Source organism: Cyprinodon variegatus, unplaced genomic scaffold (genome assembly GCF_000732505.1).
Source record: "Cyprinodon variegatus isolate N-32 unplaced genomic scaffold, C_variegatus-1.0 Scaffold168, whole genome shotgun sequence".
Classification (NCBI taxonomy): Eukaryota; Metazoa; Chordata; class Actinopteri; order Cyprinodontiformes; family Cyprinodontidae; genus Cyprinodon; species Cyprinodon variegatus.
Window position 1 is genome coordinate 452,008 of NW_015150621.1, and position 21,664 is coordinate 473,671.

Here is a 21,664-nt window from a genome sequence, read left to right on the forward strand (position 1 = left end):
GAATGGCTGAAGCTGTAAAAGGTCAAAAACACTCTAGGAGCCTTCAATGGAAACTCTATGAGGCGCTACGTCAATTAAGCAAATGGAATATACCAAAGAGAAGTCTGTCCTCTCTGCTGTTCTGCATAGGCCTGAAACCCCTTAGGCAAAAGATCTACCAGACCAGCTATGGATACTGACTCAGAAATGCTACCACTATAAGCCATCCCTTCTACATAGATGTACTGTTCTGATTTAAGAGCATCATGAACACCTTGGTCATTATATGGTGCGTTGGCACAGCTCTGTGACAATGACTGGAATTATGGTTTCTTCTCATTTAGGAAGAACTCCTGTGACTTCACTTTGTAGGACTGTGGGGATGGAGGTGTCAAATGCTCTGTCCTGCACAAACTGGGACATCTGGTTACCCAACATTACACTGAAACAGATCTTAAACAGGGGAAGAAAGTGAAACAAGTTCACCTCAAAATAGTTCACAAGAATGCCACAAAAATCTGAAGCAACCCAAAATTACAATAGGGTAGCAGTTTATTTCAGGTCTGGTGTTTCTATATCATATACAGAATTCATTTCATTCACCATTTTTACTGATAAGACTGCAATGATATCCTATCCCTTCTTAGAGTTTTTTAGGTAAGCGTTTTTCATATCATCGATCATTACCGCTCCATACAAGCTTCATCTCTTCAAACTATGACAAATCCCACACAGACAAATTACTCACTTCCTATTACTGCTGATTCAGCACTTAATGACAGTGATTCATTCAACAGGAGCACATATGAAACAACATTCATTAGTAAAATGTGAAAAATGTAAAAAATGTCATCATTGTTCTTTAATGCAAGAAACTGAATACATTTTCTGCCTTCAGCTGGGTGTTTTGGATTTGTTTAAAGTTGGATTTATACCATCCTCAAATAGCAAAAATGTACATTTTATCAAGTCATACATGCAGCATTAAATTCACAGCAAACACATCTATTTCTTTTCTGCCTTTAGGCGTGTAACATCTGTTCGCCTTCTGCTTTATCTCTCTGTGAGAGTGTATTTCTCCCTTTAATCTATGGCCACTGGCTCTGGCATGTCTTAAATGCCAATGTTTGAAATCACTCATTCTCTGGGTCCACAAATGTTTCTTTTTAAAGTTCAGGCAGAAATACCCGTGTTACTCACTTTATTCTGTTATTGATTTGTTTTTTCCTACATACCACAATGCCAGAGTTTAGCTGTCGCTATAAAAGATTGACTCTTGATTGACACAGTGCCAAAATCCCACAAATAAGAAGAGCCTTGTTATTCCATCTTCATGCATAAATGTGGAAACAATTGAAAAAGTCAAATCCACTTTTTTTTCATTTAGATTTTTGAGCTGGTTTCTTTGTTTTAGGTCAAAGTATAGTCATTCTCTCCTGGCTTTAGTTACAAGGCTTCACATATATTCAAGCTGTGGTTTGGGGCAGAAACTGTAAATATGTCCCTTTGTTGGACAACATTTTGATAAAAAAAAAGAAAACTATTACCACAAGAATGTTGTTTATTTACTGCTTTTTGATTAATTCCTTTTAAATAATACATGTTTAATGATGTTTGTTGTTGTGCTGGGAAAACAGTATTAATAAGAAAACTAACTGAACTCCGTAAACTGAACAGATTTATCTTAATCTTATCTGAGCAAAGAATCTGAAGATAATATCCATTGGTTTTCTTCGAAAGCTATTTAGCTGAACTTATTAACAGAGCTTTCTGCCCCAGAGCAGCAATATTTCATTAAGGCAAAATTGCTCTGTGGCCCCCAAACTAAAACCTGAGAAGAGCTAAAAAGAGCCAAGCTCCTGGGTAGCAACATGTTCGATGCAGTATTTGCGTAATCTTAGCCACTCATTCAGACCAGGGTTGGAGAACAAATCACATGAATTAAGAAACCTCACTGTACGCAATATGCATATCCAGAAGAACTTACAGGATGGCAGTAAATATTAGATAAGTACATGCCTTCAGACTGTCAATGTCAAAGGGGTAAAGGGCAAGGGGGTAAAGAAAAAAGAAACTATATTTAAGTTTTGTAAAGTTCATGGTTTTTATATCTTTCTTTAAGCTCTATTTTTTTTCTAGTTTGTGTCCATTTACACTGCAAAAATGAGTTAGAAATAAGTAAAAAATAATTTTTTTAGGTGTATTTATCCTTAAATTGGGTAGGTAAATAAGATGATTGCCATTGAAATTAGTATTTACTCTTAAAAAGCAATAATTAGATAATATGTAATTAAAACAAGAAAATGCAATTGTTATTTTCTCATTTTAAATGTAAATAGTCTTGTTCCATTGGCAAAGTGTCTTACCTCTTCAATTCAAGAAAAAAATATTTTTTTTAATTATTTTAAGAAAAAATTAGTTTTTTAGATTTTATTTTTTTCTGTGTTTATAATAGATGGCGCTGCAGCATAAATCTACCTCTATCTGCTAAATGTCTTTCAGGTAATTGGCCTGTATTGACGTACCTGTAGTGCTTTTTTTTTGAGTCAGGAGACTTGACCAAAGCGTTTTACATAGCATGACACAGCTGCCACTGACAGAGCCATACACAGGCGCAACAGGCCACTCTGACCACCTCGAATAGACAATGCAGTTAAAGTGTCTTGCAGAAGGGCAGAATTGAGAAAACTTCCTGGAGAGGTGGGGAAACGTCTTCAAATCTTGAAAACCAAGTCCAGTGGATATTTTTTGAATTTTTACGGAAAAACTTTTTAATAAACGTTTCAATTTATATACCTTTTGCAAAGCTTTGTCTCACTTAAGTTTCAAATTTTGCATTGATTTGTAGAAATATAATTTCTACTGTGTTCCAGTTATTAAAACGACCATTCTTACATTTTTTTAAATATTCCCTTAAAAACAATAAAAAACAAAAGCAAAAAACAAAAGTATAAGTTAACCATTCAGATTTCTCAAAGTATGGGTCTCATATCACTACTTTATAGATAAAACTGCTTTACATTCACAGAAGAAATGAGACTATTGTATGCATCTTAAGTGATAAAGTGGAAAGTTTCTTTCAAGACGCAGCAACTTAAATCTTTAAAAAGCTCAAAACAGAGATGGATTTATTGAATATTTCCCTAAAACTCCCCCTTTTACACCAAAATAAAAATTACTTTTTTACAAGGCAAAAGAGGGAGAGCAAAAAAGACACACAGTAAGAAAGACAAAGACAAAGAGAATGATGAAGACAAGGCAGCAGGGATGAGTGTTTCCCATGAGAAAGTTAGTTTGACAACAGACAAACACAATCTATGTGGATTCCCCATCCATATGGTGTCCCATCTGACACAAATAAAGACGCAAAGAAATAATGAGGATAAGAAACGGAATATAAGATTTGTAAATAAACCAAAAAGAGAATCAAGGTTTTATGCAAATATGTTCTATACACGAAAACCCACACATCTCTGCATGGGGCAAGAATCTGGGTCCCAGCTTCCTTCCTCGCCTCCTGTTATTTTTTTGGCTCCCTCCCTTTTTTTCACCAAGTGAGTCACAGGAGTAGCAGTTATATCTGATTACGCCATGCAGGCTACCTCCAACAGCGCATGAGTCATCGCCTAACTCGAAGGCCGATGCGCTGCTTCTTGTTTGCAAATTCCAGATGTTTGCACAAGGATGGAGATTCAGAGAGGGAAGAAAAATCTTCTTATTTCCTCAACGGATATTCCCCGTGTGTTTGACCGTTGATTCTGTTGAACATTTCTGGTTAAATGGCTGAAAAGTTTTTAAGCTAAACATGTAACAAATTACATCAAACAAAGATGCTGATTCAGCTTTCTTGCGGGCTTGTTCAGCCTAGAGTCCTAGGAATTTGTACGATCACTTAAAGCCAGCAGTTAGTAAAAAAGCAATCTAATCTGACAGAGGATGCAACAGAATTTCTGAAAACCTTATTTAGACAGATTTGATCTGTAGAAACCATGATGGATGTATTATTGTTAAATGAGAAGAGTTTTTCAGAATAACTTTCCGAATGACCTCATTTTATCATATTTTAGGACCTGAAAACCTATTTAGAAAGATATAAATACATCCCAATCAGCCAGATTCTACCAGATAATTCATTTTAAAGCAACAACCCTTAAAATGAAAAGGCACGACCATATATGGAATAATGACACACCTTTTGGAGCTAATCTAAACCAATACCTGTTTTTTCACAAGAAAAAACATAAGGCAATATAAATACAACATATACAAGTACACTGTAAAAAGGATAGAATAAGCACTCCCGCTTTTCTTAAACATCCATCAAATGATGTAAAAGTAAGAGATATTTATGGAAATAGTCTGTCTATTTAAAAAGCCTTAGACCTGGGGATTATGAAACACCTGGAATGGATGAGGGACAAGGAGGTCACAACATGCTGAGATAGCACTTTTAGATTCAGCACCCAAACAATCAAATAAGTGGTTTGTAGGGTTGGAGTTTAAGATGCAGAGAATACATAGATTTGTTTTAAGCACAGAATAACATCTATGGCGCTATTGAACAGACAGATTTAAATCTCAAAGTTTCTTTTATGGGAAAAACTGATCTGAGACAGGAAAAAAAATTTCTATAAAAAGACTAAAACCTTGAGTGCCAAAAGAGGCACTGTCCTTGCTACAATGTTGTGAGAGCTATATTATTAAACTATTGCTCACAATTAGAACATGGACTGATAATGTAAAGATTTAAAAATATGAGGTGAGATTTTTGTCTGCATCCATTTACCAATGCAGCCAGTTTGCTATAATAAAAGACTGAGATTACGGCTGTATAAAGTGTGCATCATCGCCTAAGTTTCTCCATTCAAAGTATAACACAGTAACAAAGCTGGTTAAAACTAGATCACTCTGACAACAATAGCCTGAATCAGGCATGGTTATTTTTGTTTATACAATTAAGGTTTTTCTAAAAGTTAGCGGGCAGGTTGGCATTGTGCGAGGTGGTTAGGTTTTCAAGCTAACCCTTCAATGAATAACATGTGTCTCAGCCTGTTTCTCTTCTTTAGATCATGAAAATCTTCACATTGAGAACTGAAAATGGAGCTGAAAACTTTATTATATCTATTTTAAGTGGTCATTTGATGATGTATCGATGCCGAGGTTTACTTTCACTTTCTTTCTTTTAAGCTGATCTACAAACAGAAGTTACTATAATTATCTCAATCCCCAAATATGAAGACAATAAAAAGAAAACTATGTAAAAAAAAAAATTAAAGGAATATTTTAATGACTACTTCACAGAAATGTAGATGAGTATGAGTGAGCCCTGGCAGCTCTTCTTCCAGGAAAACTGGGCTTCCAGTCAAAGGGTTGCTCAGCATTTAGTATAAGGGGGGAAAAAAATGAAACAGAGTTGAAGAGAAAGAGGTGGGGAGTCATTAGAGAAGGAGGAGGGACAAATGCAGAATGAGAGAGTGAGGGCTTAAAAAAAGACCGTTGGACCTGCAGGTCTGTAGAAACGTGGGAGCAGCAGCAGAAGAACCCTAAAGACACATAGAAATATCACTCTGTCCCACAGCTAAACTCTTAAAGACAGAGACGCAGGGAAAGCACTTGTTCACATCTCCTACACTCTCTCTCAGACGGCAGCAGCATGATTTGGTGGGGAATCCCTGAGGCAGCATTTCTGCTGTGTCTGTGTGCGAGTGTCACGTTCGCCTACGAGGATGACATCCAGATCAACTACGCTGACTACTATAACGAAATCCCAGATGGAGAACCGGCAGCACGTAAGTTAACTGATTATCTGAAAGACACATTCACTTTTTGTAATGCAAACACAGGTAACAGTTGTTTTCAGTTATTTTCTGGCTGTAGTGGTGAAAGGATGATTGTTTCTGAGGTGAGATCAGATCTTTCTGTGATGAAGCAAACTAAATAACACTATTATTATTAGATAAATGCCAGAAATTTATGATTTGAATCCCAATGTGCTCTACAAATTGGGAAACAAAACGCATTTCAGAACTAAAGTTTCAGCTTTTGTGTTCAAACGATAAGACCGACTTGAATGAAACAGCACAATTTGCAGTGTCTCAGTTCATCCAAATTATTTCCTATTATTTAAAAGTGAAGCAAACGTTTCTGTTTGCACGCTTGCAGTTCTGCCTGGCAATCCGAGGTAGGCAGAACAAGAGAGAAAAGACAAAGTCACCACATGTGTGCTTTATTCTGCTTCAACAAGGGCCTTCACAGTTTGCATTCCTCATTTGTTTGTTTTTTCTAATCCTAGTAGGAGGTATAATTGCAGCCCCATCAGTTAACAGGCCACAATCTGGGCACACCGCCTGTAATGTGATTGAACGTGATGGAGGGCAAAAACTAGAGGGGCTCTAGGCAAGTGACTGGGTGGTAAAATATACACACATTAGTGCAAGGGATGGGGTGGGGAGAGGTGCGACGAAAAACAGAATTTATAATGAGTTTGTGGGAGGAGGGACAGAAAAGGTCAAGCATGTGAGTCGAGAGCCGTTTGTTCGCAGGTGTGTTAGGATGAGGGGAGGTCATAGGTCGGAGGGAGACATGGGTCACTTGTTCTGACCCGCTCAAAGCTCCCACTCTCTGAGAGGAGTCTGAAATAATAGGCAACATGAGAGAGGTCATGGTACAGTTCATTTTCGCATGACTGACAGGCTGAAAAATGACATTGAGCAGACAGGAAAAGGAGGGTGTTTACCTCAAAGGTGAGACTTTCTCCCATTTGGAAGAGAGTCATTCACTACTTCACTAAAAGTTTACAAATAAAGCATTTTATCATCTTCTTTATGAATTGACATTGGATTATTGTGACAAATTAATTACAAATAATTTAAAACCCTAAATACTCTCTGCACAGATAAATTATTAAAACAGACCAGCCAAACCCATCTTATATGGTATAACTATGGACGCTGGGAAGCTGAAGCAAGCAATGTAGACCTGCAATAATATAACCCCCATGTCACCCACCCCCAACCCCCTGAGAATAGATCTGCAGGTATAAACAGAGGCTAAAAGCTTAAAACGTTAACCAGAACAGCATGTGTGACATATATGACTCTCAGTCCTTGTTGCTTTAACCCTTAGATTTACTTTATCCCAGCCGTTTACTCCATGTTTCCCACTGCTCCTGTTATCTCTCTCCCTCTCTAAACACGTCCTCTCCACATTATTTTGCTTCCGCCTCCCTCCTCATTTTACGGCGCAGAGCCAGATAATCTCACAGGAAACACAGCAGGGGAAATTGTTCCGTTTCCTCCTCATGTTCATATCTCTCTCCCGACAACTTGACATCCTGATTTGTTCCAGTCAGATTCACATTCTACCTGCTGTCTCTACCTGATGTCTACTCTCCGTCTGGTTCTGTTTTATTCACCATATTTCAGAGTTCTGAAATATTTCATCAATCCATGAAAAGTAGCTTTCAGAACACGTAAAAATAAGATATGAAACTGGGATGTTTAACATAAATAGTGTGGTGGGTAAGCTAATTCCCCACATAAGCTGATGAAACAAAACAAGCGTTGGTAAGTAAAGATTGTACAATACTATCAGTAATATTGATTAAATGAGAGGGAATGCCTAGGCAGCCATGTTGAATCTAAACTAGGGGTTGGTGAAGGCTGTTGCACTTTTTAAGCAGAGCTTCCAACTTTCGTAGATGTTTCAACCATAGAGCATCTGATGTTGGTTTGGTTAGGCCTCTCCAACTTCCCTACATACATTTCTCAATGTGGGGGTTGTTCTAGACCAACTGAGCCTATATTTAAAATTTGCTAAGCATTTCTGCCTCTCCAAGTTGAACATCAGGGGGTATTTTAGGATTTGCTTGACGCATCAAATAATACCTAGAGTTCTAAGACATGTGTTATAAGAGGTGTTATAAGACATAATACACTTTTAATGTATCAGGGGGTATTTTAGGATTTGCTTGACGCATCAAATAATACCTAGAGTTATAAGACATGTGTTATAAGACATAATACACTTTTAATATTTTGTCTTATTTTAGTGAAAAACACTGAACATTGTTCGTTAAATAAAACAAACTTGTTTTCAGTGCAGTGTTGGTCTAGTGGTTAGAGCCCTGCGCTTGTGCTCTGAGAAGTTTGCAAGTACCTGGTTCGATCCCCACAAGCCTGAACTATGGGTCCCTGAGCAAGACCTTTAACTCCACACTGCTCCCTGCGTACCATACAATGGCAGCCCACTGCTCCCCAAGGGTATAGGTCAAATGCAGAGAGTGAATTTCCCCTTTACAAATATATATGAAAAGTTTAGAGCATTGACAATGGCTGGTTTGGCTTCTTGTATAAGTAATTGTCAATCACTGATTCCGCAAAATTTATGAAATCCAATAACCAATAGTTGAACACTTAGTCTGAACATATGTTCTCACCTTAATTCACTATGTGTGTCAATCAACAAGGATGACACCCAACTTATTGGAATCCAAAAATATACAAGAACCTAAGGGTATCTATTAGAAAACAGTCCAGATGTATAACATCTAATTTCCCTGTGCTACTTTTCATTGTCTCTCTCTGCAGCCACACCGAGTTCCCCCCCCTGCAACTCCCCAGACCTGACAAAATGGGACAAAATCTTCTCCATGTTGGAGAACAGCCAAATGAGAGAGAACATGCTGCTCCAGCATGCTGATGAAATCATCAAGGTTGAGCTGGGGTTACTGCGTGAAGAATTGCATAGGTGAGGCTTTTTCCCCCAAGAAATGACCTCCCATTAAATGAAATTCATGTGATGGTATAAAGAGTGATTTTATGCAACACAAAAAAGAGGGTTAAGGCTCTTCTGCTGAAAAATTAGCAAGTCTTTTCCACTCCTCCTTGACAGGTTTATAGCTGAGTATCAAGGGTCTTGTGGGGCTGCAGTGGAGACAGCAGGAAGACGGATAGTCTTACAAATGGAGGATCGTCTACAAGAGACTCTGGAGCGCTTCAAGCTCAGCGATCTGACCTCTGCTGTTGGGAACTCTGTCGGGAATTCCAACCACCTGGAGGCCCAGATACAGCAACTTCTCTCTGCGGCGCATAAGCAAACATCCAGACTAACCAAGCTGGAGAGCAGCTGCCTCAGCAGCGGTGTGGGAGCTGGCTTTGGGTTGAATGGCAAAAACGGATTCCAGCTCCAGGATGTGACGTCACGAGAGGCCGCTTTGGACGGGGTGCTAGCTACGCTGCAAGCAATGAAGGCTGAACTGGACGAAGACCTGAAGGTATCAAGGCAAAGACATTTACCTGCAGGTAAAAACTTCCACCGAATTACCAGCTGTTTGTTTATGTTGACAGCTGTTTTGTTGAGTTTGTGTTTAACTTATATAAAATATTCAGGTTTTGCATATAAAATAACCAAATTTAGGTAACACAACATTAGCTAAGGTTTATCTTTGTGGGCTTAAAGTCTAGCCAAGCAAAAGTTGAGTCAAATGACTTCTACTGGGTCTAACACCATTCAAAAGATTTCTTCTTGGGTAAGTCATCCTTTTCAGACAGAGAGGCTATCTTGCTTCTTAGAAGTCTCACTTTAAAGAGAGCAGCCAACCATGATTTGGCCCATCATCCAAGGAAAAGAGAATGAGGTGTTTTACTCATGACATCCCCCTTTTATTAAGGTTCAGAGGTGTTATTCAGACCAACATGAAGAGAGTAAAAGGAAGTGTGCTCATTACCCATTCGCCACAAGAACCACACCAAAACACCCTGAGAAAGTAGAAACAGATGGAAGTCAACATTTAACTCACACAGATACAGCTTTTTCCCCCTAACATCTACTTTCTGAGTGGCGGAAACCTGAGACCAACAGAACATCAATATTTAGGATACCCCCCTTTAGCTGGGTGGGGGTGTGAAAATTAACAGGAATGCCAAAAACAGTTAAGCCAAGGAAGGAGGGGGTAAACAGAGAAAGGGAAACACATGACAGCTAAAAAGATTTTAAAATGTGTCAAGATACCAAGAGATGTATGTGTGGGACAAAAAAAATAAAAAATTAAAATCATGACCTAAACACGGCCTGAAAAGGACTTAAACTCCAGGAAAGAGCAATAACTCCAATTTCTCAGTTACTGTTTGATAAGTTTAGGGAGCAAATATACAAACCAATGACTAAGTGATATGGTTTGGAGTAAATTGTATAAATAAGTAATGAAATATAGGATGAAACAGTTTCCTAAACAGTCCTTAGTAGTGAATTCATCTCTGTTCCTGACACCTGACCCAATGAAAACTGAAAACCCACCCCACCCATCACTGTGAATGTATAGGTGGGTAAACTATTTTATGCATAATAAGATAAAAAAGCTGAAACGTATATTTTTTAAATACATTTACAGCAGTAACATATCCACTTTTTTCTTTTAATATACTTTTAAAAATCACATATTCATATCTTCTTTTCCTATAATGTTGTCCCCAAGGGTTTTCTTTTAGATCTAATTCTGGTTACAACATTCATGCATCCTCTGAGCAATAATATCTGGAATAACAATACAGATAACAAAATAGTTATCCTCAATTTTACCTAGATGCTGTTTTCCCTACAAATTGATTATTGCTTAGATTAGTGCTGGTTATAAGAAAAAACTAATCGGCTTTGGGATTTTCTTTCATTGAGTTTAGATCGGCCAAAAGTTCCCTTTGGTTTCAGAGTTTTTCAAGATGTTATCTAACAGGCATGAAGTACAGCGAGGATTAAAAAAATTGAAATCGACTGATGAAACCTTACTTTAACCCCTTTCTTGTTCTATGATGTCTCATTTAAACCCTTTTTATGCGATTGGATTTATTTTATAGATTACTTTGGTTTACATTCATGTGTTAAATGTCACATGATATTTCAAGACAACAGTGAAATTTTTCTCTATTTGCATATAAATTAGTGGTTTTTTACTGAATTACAATTTTTTTGTCTGGTTGTACAGGATGTGAGATGGCCCTCCTGTTCCCTATGCGTTCCCGTCGGATTTACACTGCAGTGATTCCTGATGTCCCTCTGTCTCCGTCCGCCTTTACTATCTGCATGTGGGTAAAGCCGACTTCAGTATTTAACAAAACTGTGCTGTTCTCCTACGGACGCCACCGAAACCCCTTTGAGATCCAGCTCCTGCTCGCTCAGACCTCTGCACTGTTCACCATTGGAGAGGAAGCTGATCAGGTGGAGGCGAGGAATGTGGTTAGCCAGGGACAGTGGATCCACTTGTGTGGAGCCTGGTCCTCTGCGGAAGGCCTGGCAACCCTGTGGGTGGATGGCAAGAAAGCGGCATCCAGCCTTGGGATGTCCAAGGGACACATTTTACCAGAGGGAGGCTCACTCAGACTGGGACAAGAAAGAAACGGCTGCTGCCCTCAGTCTCCAATCGGCAGGAGTGGTGTGGTCGGGTTTGAGGACGGTTTCGATCCAAAGCTGGCATTTGCTGGGAAGATGACAGGGGTGAATATGTGGGACAAAGTGCTGTCAGAGGAGGAAATATCCCAGCTGGCTGTTCAACGAGGCCAGGGGTGCCAACACACGGGGAACACAGTGGCTTGGGGGGTAACAGAGATGGTTCCACATGGAGGAGCTAAATTTATCTACTGATCTCTCATTTAAAAAATCCTAATCATTGGTAGTATAATTATCCTTTAAGAAAGGACAAGCTGAAGCTGAGGACACCTAAACATATTTCCTTACCTTCACTTCAATATGTCCTTATAGCAAAGACTGGCTTTGTTTGTACAATCTTTACAGCCATCATCATAAAAGAAAAGAAAAGAACTCGAATGCTGTGAGAAACTGTACTTCCTGTTATAACATATTATTTAAACTGATTCTGTTCATTCGCCTCAGAAAACCTGACATGTAACGTAAGCTTGCTGCGAGAACCTTTTGCCAAACACCTAATTAGACACCTAGAAAAACAAAGAGCTGCTGACTCAGTTTGCTGACTCAGCAAACTGAATAAAGGCCAGACAGCCAAGCAGAAACAAGAGGTTAAACACAACGACAACAGATTACCCTGTAATTGCAGGCTAATGACATTTTTCCTTTTAAACTTGTGAGGATTTTACAACAGCAAGGGCAGTTAACCAGCCAAACAATACAAAACATGCTTCCTTGTGTATTTTAACAGGAACCACAAATGTAGGGGAAAACATGGCTAGGTTAGTTAAGACTGTGGAAACTTTAGATTTATAAATTAAAATCACTTTTGGATCAACAAATATCTGCAAAACTTTAGAAACTGCTGTACTTGCCTTCTTGCCTTTTAGATAAGAACAACTAGAATGTAGAGTTTATTTTCTTATTTTGTTATAACGTTTTGAACCTGTGAAAAAATAAACACAAAATATTTTGTTTTATATAAAAACACTATATACTTTAAAGTATTTACATTGATGTGATATGAATAACTTTTTGTGGTGTTTTTTTTTCTTGTTTTTTCTTAATGATTAGAGGTTTATTTATCATTTTGTTATGAAAAGAGTAAAACTATTATTTTCAATATTTTTGTTGACAGTGGGGATAATGTTTACACAGTCTAATCTTGCATGTTTGAACTTGCCTAAATGTGTTTCTTGTATTATACTGTAAATTGTTTTGGTCATGTGAAAAGATAAAGGCAGAATGTATTTTGTAAATAAATATTTTTGTATGACACGATGAATAAATGGGCCGTAAGGTATTGATAAACAGTTGAAATTATGTTTTTATTGTATAAAACTTTTTTTCTGTGATTTCTAAGAGACAAATAAACCTCAAATAGCAAAAATAACAAAAATATTTATCACACTTTTATCTCCGTCCCAATGTTAAATTCAAACGATGCTGTAATTCCCAGTATATAAAAGAGGAAATTAATTGTTTTTGCTTTATCTTTTAAACTAATTATTATCACAAATATGACTCACTTTTCTATAGAAACACAATAGTAACTGCTTCAATGTTTGATGAAGAATTTAATTAAAAGTCAAACTTGCCAAAACAAGCCAAAAATACATTAAGTACACTAAAACTGAGGTAGAAAAGCTAATGTTCTTGTTTTGTCCTGATCATAGACAGCAATTTTCTATTTTTCTCATGACACAGAATCTTCACAGAAATAAAAATTCATGATTATTTTTGTTTTTTTAAGTTTCTAAATGCTAATCTATACTTGGTTTGCTGCATTGGCTTCTACATCTTCTGTCTGGCTGGGAACTCTAGATACATGCCTTTATGCAGTGACACTTCCATACAATCCTACAAGAACAACAAACAACAAAACAGGGGAGGATGGTATACTGTATTCTAATTTTTAAACGGCCTTCAGTAATTCAAAACAATATAAAATAATAAAGAGATTAACTTGACATGTACCTTTTTGACTGGTTCATCTAAGATACTCACATAGAGTGCATTAACTACAATACTGGATGCTGATTGGTTACTTGGAGTAATTAAGGTTTTGCCATGCTGATGGGTAAAAAAGTACAGTGAAAGGCCATTAAATGAACAACCTAACCTCTGACACCCATCTACCATTATAGTTGTTTGATTTTCTTCAAACTGTTTTGATTTAGGGAGAACCTGTATTTTTTGTATGTTAGCTTCATAAAAAAAAATCAATGAAAAGCCATAGGCAAATCAAGCTAATCTTAAGGTAGACAATTAAAAGTGTATCATTAGGTGTATTTCAACTCTTGGAACTAGAGCATTTTTCAAATTAAATTACAATTCTTAAGATCAATTTACCTAGATTTTCACAACTGATTTTTACACCCAGACTGCAGCTGTCTCTTCTCCTTGAAATTCACATCCGCAAAATCTCTTCAAAATAATTTATAGTTAAATTGTTACATAGTTACTATAAAAAAGTCTTCATAACAGCAGTCATTAATCCTGGGCTCAAAATCCTACCTTGTTATTCCATGATGGAAGCGGTTCTTAAACTTCCAATAGCTGAGTGAGAGCAACATTGTAGTAGTAGAAGAAGTTACTGAAAAGCATCTGCTAAACAGACCAAAAGGGCTGGATATATAAAACAAAACGGCCAGAATAAATTAGTTTTACTACACACTCTGGGTAAAAACTGATCTTTGTCTTAATGACAAAACTAGCAATGATGTATCTTCCCTTTTATTATACAGACACTCTCTATTGCAATATAATTTGTCTTGTATCCAGTTATAGATAGACAGCTTAAAGATTTTCAGGCTGAAAAGGGATGAAGAGCAGGTTTTTGAGTAGGTAACATGAAGGCTTAAAGCTGATTTATACTCAGAAACCAGGTCGTCTGCGTGTGTGTCGCAGTGAACGCAAATGTGCCCACGCCCCTGCTGCAGACACTCTGGTGCACCTCTCCAAAATTGTAGGTGACTGCAGACAGGAGGCCTTGGTAGGTCAAATCTACATCCGCTCTACACTATGCGTATTTCCTGTTTGGTACCTTACCAGCTTGTTTTGTTTTCATGACCGCCATTGCGGTAAACGACTTGTGAAGTTGGACCAGTTAGAAGAGTGAGGTATGCGAGAACGCTGGGACCCTTTTTCCACCTTGATCTCTGCCCTTTTTTCCCCCTCATGTCCCTCTGTTGTCCACTTCCTCACCACCTCTATCTTGAACCCACAGCTAGTTTGTATAGTATTGTCCCTCTTTCGTTGTGGTGTGGAATAAAATAGCACAGACAACACTTCAAAATTGGGCATAAATCAAAAATATCTGTGTCATATCTGCGACAAACTCACCTCGACGCACTGCTGCGGGAGTATAACCAGCCCTTTAATCGAAGCCAATTTGCTACATTTTACCCTTTTGATCTTTTTAGCTTTGCCTGTCATTAAAAAAACGCTGAAACAGGAGATGTTGGCAGCCTTGTTGGGATGTTGGTAACTCCCTATGTTAAGATAGGATCTACACTGTTTATATTACACACATGGATATCATGTACAATAGCAGCATAAAAAATAAGGTAAAGCAACAAACTAATTTCTATCGGCTCTCCCCCTGCAGCACCCTCTGAAAATAGCACTATTGTAAACACTGACTGTCCATGTTCCCTGCATTCTACAGCTACAGAGACAGAAGAGGGAAATTGCAGACCCCTCATTGGTCTCATAAACACTTAGATCACCAGCATAAGGACTTAGAAAAGGATATAATAAGGTAAATGCTGCTTTTAGGCAAGTAATTGATCAAACCACTTGTTGGCTATTCTTAAACCTGACTTTATAAAATAAATTTTAATAATTAATTAAGCAGCTGACAATTAAGATAGGTGCTGAGACAAAAGCAGCAAATTTCTTTTTTTTTTTTTAAACTGCAGTGATTAATATTATGTGAAACTCAGACCAGCCATGTTTCTCTGGCAGCTTTAGTGTGTAAAGGTGTGTGTGTGTTTATATGCCTGAAGAAAGGGATCACCTCTCAGATACGTCACCGCTTTGCCCTAAATGTCTACAACCTGTGAACCACTGCAGAAGAACTACATATGTTTTGCAGCAGTACAAACACAAAAGAAAGGCCCATAAATCTTCTAGATGATGCAATCCAAACCTTATGGGTATCCTAAGATTGCGTTTTACTTTAAGATGGAAAGCAACCCCTTGGCACCTAACCCCCATGGAGCCAAAATGAGTTCAAATGTTGTAAGAGAGCATGTGTGTGTGTGAGACATCCTGCTGTAGCTATTAAACTGTCTAACTGCATCCTGCTGTTTTCTTTCTCTGAGCAGGGAAGGCAGACATACACAAAATTTCTCATAAAACCGAATAAAAGCTAAACTGACAAAAACGCAATGTAAATACGTCAAAACATACGTAAGAGCTGAGTAATACCATTTCTAAAAAAAAATGTATAAAGTAGGACAATGTCTCCATTACTACGCAGCTCTCCCCTGGCTTCAGTAATAAATACACATGTGTGCGGTCCGTCCGTCCTGCTCTCTAATATACAGTAACTAACCATCATCAGCCTCACTGCTGTGTTTATGCTGAGGTTTCAGAACAGAGCTGCACAGCCAGCGTGTTAAAGGCAAAAGTCAACAGGACGCTGAAATGGTCAGAGAATGGTTGATGGGTCCAAACATAGTAATTACTTCAAAAATACAAAGCTTTAACTGGTCGAATCAGCTTGATTACTGCATGTTCCCAATGCAACAGTAACTCCTTGTTTCAAATGAATAAACATGTAATCTGATTGCTTGAGAATAACATACCTAATTTCAACAACCCAGCACCCAAAGTGAAATATCCACGTCTGAAAAAGCACAGTTAGAAACATCATTTTCTAGGAGTTTTCTTACATTGATTTTGAGGAAATCCATGTGTGAGTAAAATGGTTCTTCTTGCTTTGTGTCCTAAATGCAAAATACATGGAGGCATTTCTGGTCATGCCCCAAGACCCAGATATATTGGGAATCTATTCTGGTGGAGACTAGGAAAATTATTAAAACCAATATTGATCTCGATCCAGTGTCTCTTCTCCTTGGTCTACCAAATAAATATATCCAAAATCAAACAACAGTAAATTGTACAATGTCCAAATTTGAAAGAATATTTTGTTACAATGGATTTCTAATAAATCTCCTACCATTTTTGGTTAGAAGAAGCTTATTTTGGAATATATATCTTTCTAACATGACTCGTCCACTCTAAGACTGACACTTTTGGACGCATATGGAAGCTCTTCTTAGACGATGCTGAAGGACACATGTCTACCATCCTGTCTTTAGCATTTCTAAATGCTTAGACTTGGACTCTATGGTAATGGAAGTATGTATGCCCCCTATTTTTTCTTTTCTTTTCGTCTCCTCTGGACTGCACTGCTGAGCTTGTGTTCTGTTGTTGCTGTTATTAAACAAAAATGAATAAATATATCTATAAGAAATGGTTAGTCTTCACTTCAGGTGCATAAACATTTCTAAAACAATAATTGACTCTCCTACAGCTGAATGATTACATGAGTGTGGACTGTACCTTCCAGCACGCTGACTGTTATGGCCCCTGTATGTTCAGCCAGCAGGTCAGCTTTAGCTATAGCCGCCAGCGAGAGGTAGCTGGACATGTTCCTGCTCAGCTCCCTGTTCCCCCTCTGCAAGAACCGCACAGCTACTGGGACCGCCAGCGCCATGACTGAGGGACAACTGTAGTTCTGAGGAGACAAAGGAGAAAAGAATCTTATGTGCCAAATAAAATCTCTTTCCTCCCTACATTTACACAAAAGTGCCTCAGAAAAGTATTCAAATAACTTTACTTTTTTCATAATATTTAATGTTACAACCAAAGACTGCTGCCTGTTATTGGAATTTGATGTCAAAGACAGACAGACTCTTTGCAAATAGTGAGAAAATAGCACTTTCATAGCCTGATAAACCTTTCCCATTTCGCAAGATATACAGCACAAGATCTCCTACCACAAGATCCTGTCATATGCCTCAATAAAATTGCTTTGCAATTACATATTATTAGTTAACAGAGTCTAACAGTTTGATCTCAATATTAAGGTCTAGTGTAAGGAGTTTGCTTAAACCTTCAGAGGCATTAAGACAGTAACAAAGTTATTTTCCAATCATCCATCCATTTTCAGACACGCTTAATCCCAAGTGGGGTCACGAGGGGTGCTGGTGTCTATCTCCAGCTGTCTACGGGCAAGAGGCATATGCTGCCTCTGGCAACCTGTCTACCCTGACAGGTTACCAGTTCATTGCAGGGCAACACAGAGACAAACAGGACAAACAACCATTCACACAGACACTCACAACTAAGGAGAATTTAGAGAAGCCAATTAACCTTACAGTCATGTTTTTGGACTGTTGGAGGAAGCTGGAGTACCGGATAGAACCCATGCATGCTCAGGGAGAAAATGCAAATTCCATGCAGAAAGACCCCAAACCTTCTTGCTGCAAGGCAGCAGTGCTATTGTAAATCAATTGTAAATCAAAGGACAAATGTTTCAGCAGGATCTCAGAAAAATAATTAATGCATTAATCTTTCATAGAACTGATTACAACCAAAGTGTCTTCATAAGTCTAACAAAAAAAAAAAAAAAAAAAAATCAATCAGGCTGTTGCAGTTGATCCAGAATGCCACTGCCTGTGTTGTCAAACTAAGAAAGTGGAACAAATGACCCTGATTCTAAAGTCATTACACTAACTCCCTCTATCTCAAAAAATAGACTTTAAATGCTTCTGTTCCCTTCTAAATCACTTAATGGCTTAGTACCAAAATATATCACAGGCTTTTTGTCAGAGGATCAACAAACCAGATCTTTCAGGTCTCACATTGCCTCAAATCCGGTCTGCACACCCAGAACCAAAACGCAGGGAAGCAGCTTTTAGTTTCTATGCTTCACTAATCTGGAACAAACTCCTTGAAAATTGCAAAAGTGCGGAAACCTTCAGTTGTTTTAAATTGAAATTAAAAACTTGACAGTGAGCTTTAACTGTGGTATCTAGCGATTATAAGCTTCCAGTCCAGTTTTACTATCATTTTCTTATCAGTCATTTTATAATTTGTTATAATCCTCATCAATTAATTATTCATTTTCACTCTTTTTAGCTATTCACATTCATGAATTATTAACTACCTTTATGCCAGAGCAATATAGGTTTCCTTTTATGTTTCTTTTTCTTTTTCATGTACAGCACTTTGAAATGTCTTGCCACTGAAATGTGTTATACAAATAAAGTTGCCTTTCCTTGTCTTCAGAACATTAATGATCACCCTCATAAAGACCAAGGGCCCAAATAGCTTTGCAGAGTTGTTTAAAATGGGGGCATCATTGAAGTGATTAAAGATCTTTCTATGCACTGAAAGCAGAAAGAGTATAACACAACTGTAAACTATCCATGATAGCAAAATCAGCATGCATGTGTAACTGTGAAGGTTAATATAGTTCTCATAGGTTTGCCAAAAACATTTTTCCTTGCATTAAATCTATACAAACTGTTAGGCAAGAGGTTGTTTTCACAGATCTAAAAGGGAGGGGGGGAATGGCATTTAAGATTCACTAGCTCCCTCTAGTGGAGAGACTGATGCAAAATATATATGCATATTGAAAAAAAATTAGCTCTTGAGTCCATAACTCTTAAAACGGAACAGACATTTGTATTCCTTGCAACAATAAAAAATATATTTTTGAATATCATACTTTTTTTCAGGTTTGTTCTTATGACTTGTTTCGGCCACATAATGACAGTGCAGACACTAGGTTAACAAAAACTGTTCCAGCCAATACACAATCAGTCCAATTATCTCTATATTTATTTATATGAAGAGCATTCAAAAATAATTTAATACAATCATGGTAATTTCCTATTGTATGTTCATTGTAGTAATCTAATAATTAAAGATTTGGAAAAATCTGCTCAAGTCTACAAAGTTCTCCATCTTATATTGTAAAGCATACAGTAGATTTTAACTTAGTCTATGTTGTTAAGGTTTCTTTATAAAACAGAAATGTCCTTCTGAGCTTACACGGGCCAGTGTAGTTCTTTTTTTCATTAAACCTCTACTTAAACAGGTAGTCATATTAATACAGAAGTTCTCATATATAAGACAGGCCTGTTAGGAAATAAACAACAATATTTTTAGAAAAAAAAATACTAGACTTACTTATAGATAGCGTCACAATTTTACAAATAATTAAGAAAAAGAACTAAAAATTATTTTAAATGACTGAAATTGTTTTGTTTTTTTAATAGCAATACAATTCGTTATATAAATTTGATCTAATAGTTTCAGTTCGTTTTTACCATGATTCCTGTTGAAAGGTGTAACAACAGAAAACTGTTTTTTTTGTTGTTTTTTTTTGTTTTTTTTACTATTTATGAACAGAAAAGTATGACATCTTGGGATTGCAGACTGTAACTATGTGTAGATAAACCAAGGATGGATGTATCAGATGGAAATATATGAAAAATCTGTAAAGAGTCAGTTATGACCAATTAACTAAAGAGTAGAAAGCACAATGAGGGGTTAGCTATCTGCACCAGATAAACTACATCTGATAAATGAAGATAACTGTGTGAGGAATTCCCATATAAAATGTCCCCATGGTCCAAAAAAATCCAAAACAGGGTGGCAGCAACAACTGTTATTTCTGAAAAGAAGCCTAATTTCTAACAAGTTTTCATCTTTTATTAAACCAAGATATTTGGAGCCGAATATAAATGATCCTTCTGAGGACTCAACTGAGGATAAAATGGCAGGCACTGTTTTCGCTGGAAAACAATATAGCTTTTTTTTTTATTTGAGTTCGGTACCCATCTTAGCTCTTCTAGTTGTGATTTGATGATATCAAATGCAGACTTTAGCAAAGGCAGATGTAGAAGAACAACAGCACACATCATCGTGGTATCATCAGCATACAGATGAACAGAAGACTGCATGTGGGTACCCACAACATTTAATATATCCCAACACAGTCCTTTGAGGTACACCATTCATTGTATCTTAAAAGGCTGAAGAGGATTTATTGCAGAACACTGAATTTGACAGTGTACTAACCCAAACAGGGACAGTCAAGCCAATGCTACAGAGTTTCCAGCCCTAAATGGGGACCAGCAGATTACATCTCTGCTTTTTGTAGATGATATGGTTCTGCTGGTTCCATCCTGCCGAGACCTACAGCATGCACAGCAACGGATGAAAATGAGCTCCTCCAAGTCTGAGGCCATGGTTCTCTACTTGAAAAAAGTGGTTTCTCTCCTTCAGGTTGGAGAAGAGCTCCTGCCTCAAGTGGAGTTCAAGTATCTTGGGGCCTTATTAACAAGAGAGGGGACAATGGTGTGGGAGATCAATACTGTAGATGGATCGGTGCGGCTGCTGCTATAATGTACCGGTCTGGTAATAGTTGAGCAAAAAGGTGAATCTCTCTATTTACTGGTCAGTCTATGTTTCTACTCTCACCTATGGTCACAAAATCTGGATCATGACCGAAATGGAGATCCCAGATACAAGCGGCTGAAATTAGCTTTTTCCAATCGGTGGCTGGACATGCCCTTAGACAAAAGGTGAGAATCTCAGTCATCCGTGAGAGGTTCAGAGTAGAGCCGCTTATCCTTCACAGCCGAGGTGTCTCAGACATCTTTTTTGGATACCCTGGATGCCTCCCTAAGGAAGTGTTCCAACCGGAAGGATGCCCAGGGGATGACCCAGGACTCAATGGCGAGACTAGGACTTTTGGCTGGCCAGGGAGTGCCTTGGATTTCCCCCGGCAAACCTGGAGAAGGTTTCTGGGGAGAGGGAAGTCTAGGAGTCTTTACTGAGACCTCAGTCCCAGCAGACCGGTTCCGGATAAAAGGGAAAACGACAAGTAAGAGTACAGGTGGAAGCAAAAATAATTCTTCAGTCAATAATTTAAACTTTTATTTCTAAAACACTCAAGCAAATAAACCTGTCTCAAAAGAAACTACCTCCAACCTTTCTGCTGCTCCTTAAAAGAGCTTTATTGGAAGGGTAGGAAAAGCTTTTGTGTAAATTCAAAATGACAGTGTGGCCAAGACAGAATAAAAGAGATCAAGGAGACGAGAGATTAGAAAGGACAGATTGCAAAGCTAAAGAAGGAGAGAGGCACATGTTCCTCTGATAACTACTGTAACTGGGACATGAAAGCCACACGTCTTTACCAGGGCTGTCAGAAGTTTTTGTCTCACTTCTGTGTGTGTGTGTG

At 37.8% G+C, this 21,664-nt stretch overlaps 2 protein-coding genes across 2 annotated transcripts in view; one reads left to right on the forward strand and one right to left on the reverse strand.

Moving 5' to 3' along the window:
- Positions 1 to 21,664, reverse strand: part of veph1 (ventricular zone expressed PH domain containing 1) — a 106,407-nt gene that overhangs the window by 59,773 nt on the left and 24,970 nt on the right. Inside the window, exon 4 of the mRNA XM_015378278.1 lies at positions 16,969 to 17,143. Coding sequence (XP_015233764.1) covers positions 16,969 to 17,143 — 175 coding nt within the window. The remainder of the gene's footprint in view (positions 1 to 16,968; positions 17,144 to 21,664) is intronic.
- Positions 5,478 to 12,716, forward strand: ptx3 (pentraxin 3). Its single transcript, XM_015378277.1, has 4 exons — positions 5,478 to 5,768; positions 8,568 to 8,727; positions 8,872 to 9,281; positions 10,958 to 12,716. The coding sequence occupies exons 1-4, from the start codon at positions 5,633 to 5,635 to the stop codon at positions 11,611 to 11,613; spliced, it is 1,362 nt and encodes a 453-aa protein (XP_015233763.1). The 5' UTR covers positions 5,478 to 5,632; the 3' UTR covers positions 11,614 to 12,716.